General features: G+C 41.8%; 1 protein-coding gene across 1 annotated transcript; it reads left to right on the top strand.

Annotated features, from left to right (window-relative positions):
• Nucleotides 1–433: 433 nt before the first annotated feature.
• LOC136509462 (uncharacterized) lies at nt 434–7,201 on the top strand. The gene is made up of 5 exons (XM_066504257.1): nt 434–672; nt 1,398–1,532; nt 6,170–6,289; nt 6,386–6,609; nt 6,711–7,201. Exons 1-4 carry the CDS (start codon nt 550–552, stop codon nt 6,464–6,466), a joined length of 459 nt encoding a protein of 152 aa, XP_066360354.1. The 5' UTR covers nt 434–549; the 3' UTR covers nt 6,467–6,609; nt 6,711–7,201.
• The last annotated feature ends 535 nt before the right edge of the window (nt 7,202–7,736 follow it).

The following is a 7,736-nucleotide window of genomic DNA, read 5'->3' as shown; positions in this document are numbered from 1 at the left end:
CGTCTACCACTGAAAGCATAGCACTGTTAAATCCTTAAATAAATCCAGAAAAATACGAGTACCCGTGCCAAGTCGAGGACTTAAATCCGGGTGGACAGGTTCCACCACAAGGAAGCAAACTAACTGTTCTTTTCTACTAGGGACAAGTTGGAATCTATGAAGCTGTGGCCCATTATATCGCAAAAAAAATGAAGCTGTGGCCCATTATAGGAAGGCCTTTTTTAGGGAAATATAAGGAACCCATCAAAGCAGGCTCAAACCTACAAAGAACACTCTACCACAGTTGTTGGGCCTCAAACTAATAGTGGGCCTCCCCACTTACGAAACGAGCAGGAGATAGAGGCCCAGGCCGAATCGCCACGGCCTGTCCTGCCAAAGTGCCAAGTTCCCTCTCCCCGTCCACGCTTCATCGTCCACTCCGGCAGCCCACGCCCCACGCACACGCAGCGGCGCAGGCTGCCACCATGACCGAGAGTGATCTGTAGCGGCAGCTCCTTTCTGTTGGCAAGTGGCAACTGGCATCGCGTTCGCAGCGAGAGGTGATCTCCAATGGAGGCCACGAGGTTAGGGTTCAGGCGTTCCTTCAGCTTCCCATCCTCACTGGCGCCTTTCGCCGGAGCAGATTGGAATGGCTTCTCCGTTTGGAGCGCGGACTTCGGAGGGGGCGCAGGGGTGAGCACGATATTACTCCCCTGCATAGGTACTAGCGCGAAAAACCATCACCACAGAAGGCAGGAGGTCCCTGATCTCTTGATGCTCCTGGCGAGCAAATTCTTATTCATAGCTATGTTTTCTCCCCAATTCATCACGACGTTAGTGCTGCGTGCAGATATGCGCTTTGATATATTCTCGCTGCTGCATGTTCACGTTACGGCAATTTTGACGAGGATCGTTTGAATTGTTGCTCAACTGCTCCATTATATTGCCAATGTTGCGGTACCTGCATTGTCATTTCTGACCGTGACTGTATCAATTATGTTCCAATTCGTCCACGGTCCACCTACATTAACAATTTAATCCGGTCTCCCTGTGTAGTTATGTAGCTTCAGGTATGCATTGGCAATTTAGCATCGATAATCACATTTCCACTGTACGCAGTCAGTGCCACTATGCTACCTATTAAGTAGGTCTTGTTTGCTGCCTTTTACAGTGTTCACTGTTTTAGTTTATTATCCCTGAATGCTTACACTGCTCAATTAAATGGACACCGCGTCACATTTGCGCTGTTGATGCATAGCTATGTGTTACCTCATTGTTTAGTTACTGATTCTGAGTGAGAACTGTTTATATTTTAGTTGTACATTTTGTCATTGCTTCCTCGCTTCTGATATACTTTCATTACCTTGCCATTCACACAATCATTATGTATTAACTTCTTATTTTCCCCCTCTTGACAGTTTCAATGGGCACTCTTTGCCATTCCTAAGATTTTTATCATGGTTGTTCGTGATGTCAATTGCCTTGTTGCTACCGCTAGGACTCTTCTCGATGTCAGCCAGACTGCTATGATCACTGCAGTGCTCGACGCCAAAGTAAGCTCTTTTTTTGAGGGGGTTTCCTCAAATTTTAGTCGTGTATAATTTTTGCAGTACATATTGCTGCCAGTTTAGTTCACTTCAGTTAAGAGAATGAACAAAAACATGCTGCTCTAGCATCATGTATTGAGCGAAACTTTGCTTCAAATAGGCTCCAATTCATTCACTTGTTATTCAGTATATATTATTGCTAATTAATTATTTTTGTTCATCTGAAATTTTGAAGTTGAATCTGAACTTGAGAGCGAGCAAGCTCTCTGAAGCTAACATCTATCAGAATGCTTTATGAGATTTGTCCCAAAGTCAAGCAATTGATACCTATAGGATAGCAGCAACGCTTAAGCTTTGTAGTACATGTTCAAACCTAGCAAAGCACACTTTTAACTTCACTTCCAAATATTTAACGCAAGTTTTTTTCTGATAAGAAATGGAGATACAACAGTCGCATTCCAACCATATACTGATAATATAGTAAATGCCTATTGTCAGCAGATTGTTTAAAATCGTTGAGTTTTGTGTATCTATAGTTTGTGTCTTGTCATTATCTCTTTTTATTGGGCTAGGGCATCTCCAAGACTTATCTTAAACATGATTCGCCCTAAATCCTCATATAGGGTACATTCTAACAAAAAAATCCTCTCTAAATATTTCGCTTCTCCAACAGTTACCCTATCTCAAATAGTATATAGGGCGGACAACATTTTTTTTTGAACGAAGATAGGGTGCATAACATGACATCTCAAATTTGAGAGGAAGAGAGGATAATTTAGGATACCACTAAATAGGGGACTGTTGGAGGGTGATTTTTGTTACATAAACCTTAAATTTAGCTTTAGGGAGATGAATAGGGGAATTCTTGGAGATGCTCTTAGTATTTATATAAATTTGTGCTTGTTCAAGACAGAGCATCGCTATTACTTCTAGTTTACACAAATTATATGTTCAATGTCTAGTATTTCCTCTCTTGAAGCTGGTACATAATCAATACATGTAGAGTTTTTCTTATTGGATGAAACTAGAATCTGTACAGCCTGAGCCAATATACTCTCTTGAACTAGGGAAACAACAGTTCCCTCGCTTCCCTGAAAGGCTTGTTAATTGGGCTCTGCAAAATGCTGAACAGGAGCACACTTGCATTTGCATCAAATTTCTATTCCTTAGTCGCTTGGAATGTCAACATGGTTTTCTTTTGAGGATCGCCAACTTGGTTTGGAATGCTTAATGAAGATGGTATACAGTATACTTTAGAAAGCATGCCAGGCTCAGCATGCACCGATTCATGTCAAAATCTATGGATGCATAGCCATTCATGTCTAGAATTTTCCTTCTTATATTTTTCAGGACCAAGTTTATATTTTGATAATTAGATTTTTCAAAGTTTATTCTGGGTCAAGATTCTTAGATGGGCATATGCTGATTGAATACCTACTTGGGCTTGCATTACAAACATGGACATATCAGTCCATCATCCACCAGATCGGACTTGGTCGCGCTGTTCTTTTCAGTTTTCACAGGCTCCCATTCTGTCTGGTGTGCTTCTTGTGTGTGAGAGTTTGCGTTCTGTGCTGTGTTTGTAGTTCTTTTTTCCTTCTGGTTTTCTTCTTTAATACAAAAATACTCAGCTCCCTGCATATTCGAGAAAAACAGAGACCAACCATGGTGGCAAGAGTCCATTCTGGGCTAATAGATTTGATCCAAGACTACTTTTATTTAACTTGATTTGCATTTTCACCATCGAATCTACGAGAAGGGTGAGTTTTCCTATATAGGAATGATATCTCAAAAGACTATTCCACTCATGTGGCTTGCGATTCTGCAGAATTTGGTTTCTCAATCCCTCTTACTGTCTATGGTAGAGTTTTTATATTTTTATCACCTTGGGATCCTTTTCCCTGTCATCTCATACCGTGGCATCTGACCCATCTGTGCCCTTATAATCTACTTTTGTAGTTATCTAACTGAACACCTGGCCCACTTGCCCAAATACTTCTCGCATCTTATGGGTGACATGATGACAACGTCTCAAAGTTAGCCTGAAAACGAAGGATGGTACGGATGGGAATGATGGTACAGATGGGCATCAAAGTGAAGGTGATAAATCTTGTCACTTTCATAAGAATGGGAACTCCCACCAGTAGTGAATATCTTACATAATTTCCATCGCGCATCAACTAACATGCTGTTTTGAGTTCAAAATGCGAGAAGCAAGATAGGCCGTTCCATTGTGGATACAATGAATATTTTAACCACCTTGGAACTGTTTCCTATCACGTCTGTATCTAGTTTCTGTTCATAGAGAAACTAGTCAGTACATACATTATAAACTTATTTATGTTATTTGGTTGTTGCTTTCTCAAGCAATCTCTTTAATTGCAGTTTCAATGTTAACTATGGGAGAAGTGAGAACGAGATGGGGTTAGTTATGAGGCCATGTGCAAAAGATGGGCAGAACAACACAAGTGGGGAGCAACAGTTGGATGGGGGGTAACATGGGATGGGAGCAATGTCTTTCCATGTTACTTAGTGTATTTTTTCTGTATAGCTTTCAATCTTGGCTGGACTCCTCTGGCAAGGGAATAACAACCACCAACTTAATATCCCCACTTCCACTTTATCTCTTTAATTCTGTATCCTTTTTTGTTCTTCCATTTGGAAAGATAACAGTGGGGCTACAGTGATGCCTTTCTTTATTTTCATTTATGAAATTGAGAGAAACGCTAGGCATACACCAACTGTTTGCAATGTCCCTTTCATATTAAACCTAGCTGAGTCACAGCACTGGTTCCATGCTTATGGTTGTAGGGGAAATTTAATTGTGTACATATTCAGTGAGTATTGTGGACCACTTTTAGCAGGGTGAATCTCACAAAAAGCTGCCTGAGGATGCATTGCATCTGCTTTAGGAATACAGAGCATGACAACTATAGTAAATGATCACCTAACGGTTTGGTACAATTGTTAAGGTGAGATAAGTTCTTAGTTGGCAATGCTATGGACTAGTCATTTGTATGTTTGTACTATAGTCCGATAATAGTATTATTTAAGTGGGTTGTAAGGGTTGGAACTTCATTTACATTTTACAAAGGGATCTGGGTGCATTTAAGAAAAATCATTGCACTTTAGCCTTAGAAGGAACAGGGAATAAGTGGTCGCAGCATGATTAGGCAGTTATTGTGGCCTGGACAAGACGACCCTTATCACTTTGGAAGGCCCTAAATGTTGTGAATAACTCTGAGCACCAGCCTATTGGTGGACTTGACTACTTGAGATATCAAGTTTCATGCATCTTAGGTATCTTCATAGAATATTGGAAGAGCACAGGGTGGGCATTTCTTATTTAAGATGTGGTATTACTTTACTCGTGAAAGTGAGCTAGTGGCACTTATTTAATATGTTGCAGTGTACTCTGCAACTTCACCAATTTCAGTTTAGACCACTAAGCTATGCACCTAGGATGGTGTCGATGAGTTCTTTTTTCCTTTTGCTGATCATCTTTTGGTGAAATGTTTTCAACAGAACGTTCTTCAGCTGTATTGTCAAACAAAAAACGAACAGCATTTATCATTGATTCTTGCAGGTGTAAATCAATGGCAGAGACCAATGGCTACATGTGAAACATTTCAAGCCCTACACGTGGAAGAAAATGATAGGTTAAGGTGCGCATATTTTGAGGAACTTTGCTTCTGTCTTTTCATGTGGCTTATTGATTTTTTTGGGGGTGGGGGGTGTTACTAAAACAGTAAGATCCGCATACCCATATTGGACACCGGTCAGCAATATTCATAGCTGTTGCTTAGGTATCTCTGTCAAGCGTCAACATTCGGTCCTAACTCCTAACACCACTTAATAAGTACAGCAGGTTGTGCGGTTAATAGCTGGGGCACCTAATAACGCTTTTTTGAGGTGGAAAAGGGTTGTACTCTAATGCTAACTGTTGCCATTAAAGCTTCTCTTGGCAAGCTTCAATGGGATTGCAAATCGAAAGACCATTTTCCTTAAGACTCGTCCCCTAGCTAAAAAATCTTTCTTACATTCCAGTCAGTCTGGGGAGAGATTTCACTGTGATGCATGTTAATATCTGCCTCCAGTGGTCCGCGGTGGACAAGGCTTTCCTTCCAAGACTGTAGACGCTTGCTCACTGAAGCAGGACAAGGGAAGAAAGATATGTCCAGATCGGCGTTTATAATTTAGCGCTCCATCCAGCATCATGGGACCATATATAATAACAATAATGCTTCACTTGTTAGTCTGTACTGCGTTGAGGAGCACCGAAATGGACCCCCACCTGATGAGGCGTTTTATTCCGAAGTGAATGATCGCCACGGCTTATCTACAGCATGGGTGCCTTGCATTCATTCTGCTTGGTTTGGTTCAGTCGCTCTCTCTTTATTTGCATTGTGCCCCATCAGATGCATTATACATCGATTCTTCATTGTATCATACAGTATGCTTGAATTCTCTATATATACTGGAACTTTCAGTTATAATTCATTGTGCTCTTTTTTCGACAAGATGAATAAATCTACTGTGCCTTTTTACTTGCTGCAGAATTCTCTGTATCTCTTTTCTTTGAAGTAACAAACTCTGATGATGGTTAAGAACATCTTGTTATCCTTTCTGTACTTTTGGGGCAGGTACGCAAATCATTCAGAGCCGTGCAGCCTTGCAAGTCACGCGACGCATGCAGGCACAAAGGCAAGTGTTTCAATTCAACGCCCCTTGGCGGCGCCGGCGCTGCTGTTGGAGTGGAAGTGGTGAGTGAGTCCAATCCCAAGGATGAAGATGGAGATGAAGATGAAAACGATGCCACGACCAGCTCATGCACGCATCATTATGTCGTTGTGGTGCAGGCTCTTCGTACAATTCTACACGCTGCCGAATCAACAAGGCGCACCCCGCCCCCTTCGTCTTATCATTTGCGCTGTCTGTGACCCCATCGTTTTGGCATCACCTCCCTTTTTTCTGCCTCCCTCCATGCTCCATGGCCTTTGCCTTTACCAGTTTGTTGCCTTGGCCACGCGAGGTGCCTTTCTGTCTGTGCCTTTAATTTGTTCGATGCTTCAGCAATCAGCAGGTAAATGAAATGAAATCTGTTACTTTCTCTTGTTTCCTTCAGTTTTGTTTTTGCGTGCTTTACAGTGTGACTGATTGCAAACCTGTTCCCCTTTTTTCCAGATCTCCTTAATATGTAGTGGTGGTGGTGGTATCTTTCTGTGAAATTATGAGGAACAATTATTCGGGCAACTACTATTTGTGGCGATTTATTGAGGAAACAACCTGCCGGATGGGACATTTTGATCGTGCCAATTCCTGGCTTGCAAACAAAGGGCATCGTTTTCACTGATCCGCATGGCATTAAACTTTTTCTTTCTGAAAGATAGACGATGATATCAGCATTCAGCACAACCAGCGACCTAGGATCGGACTGGATCTTTTTATTATTCTTCTTTTTCTTTCTGAAAGATAGGTGGATGGTGGCAATGGTCAACCTAATAATACTCTACTAGTATATTACTAATACAGTAGTAACAGAATTTTGGGAGATGAGTTTTACTAATTACTACGTGGAAAGATTAGCTTCAGTAATTTACTGTCGCCAGCCCTTCCAAGAAGGCAAGGGTAAGGACTCATTAACTGTTGTAAGTGAACTTGTCTGTAGTTAGTGTTAATGAAAATGTCGGTGTAGAAAGTGACAACACGTAAATATTTGTAGTTTTGCCGTACGTTGTGATCGGATGTGGCCTAGCACTCAATGACACAGGGTTTATACTGGTTCAGGCAATGTGTCCTACGTCCAGTTTGAGTCGGTCAGTGACTTTATTCCTGAGCCTAGGTGCTCAAAGTTTGTAGTGGGGTTACAAACGAGAAGGAGAAAGATGGAGGGTACAAGAGGTCCGGTCGGACTCTGGTCTGAGGGGCCGAGAGTGACGGGAGCTCCGTTATGTGCTAAGTGTTCAAGCATGTGTTCATGGTTTGAACCTGGTGGTTCTGTTGTTGTGTCTTAGTGAACTGATCCATCCTTTGTTGGAGTAGAGCGCATCCCCTTTTATAGATGAAGGGGGTGATCTTACAAGTGAGAGGAAGAGAGTACGTATGTTGCTAAGTCTTGCTACCCACGCCGGCGGGTACAAGATGATGGTAGGCGCCCACAATATTGTTTAATATCAGATGCACATGAGAGGTTGTGTTGTCTTCTTCTGG

The sequence above is a fragment of the Miscanthus floridulus genome, chromosome 1, assembly GCF_019320115.1.
Source record: "Miscanthus floridulus cultivar M001 chromosome 1, ASM1932011v1, whole genome shotgun sequence".
Lineage (NCBI taxonomy): Eukaryota > Viridiplantae > Streptophyta > Magnoliopsida > Poales > Poaceae > Miscanthus > Miscanthus floridulus.
The sequence above is the reverse complement of the archived record's forward strand: the minus strand, read 5'-3'. Positions and strand labels throughout refer to the sequence as shown.

Excerpts from the sequence above, each read along its gene's own strand:
- LOC136509462 (XM_066504257.1), top strand. The coding sequence starts at position 550 with ATGGAGGCCACGAGGTTAGGGTTCAGGCGTTCCTTCAGCTTCCCATCC. Across the intron at positions 1,533-6,169 it reads CTGCAGTGCTCGACGCCAAA|GTACGCAAATCATTCAGAGC; the intron begins GTAAGCTCTTTT and ends CTTTTGGGGCAG. Across the intron at positions 6,290-6,385 it reads CTGCTGTTGGAGTGGAAGTG|GCTCTTCGTACAATTCTACA; the intron begins GTGAGTGAGTCC and ends GTTGTGGTGCAG.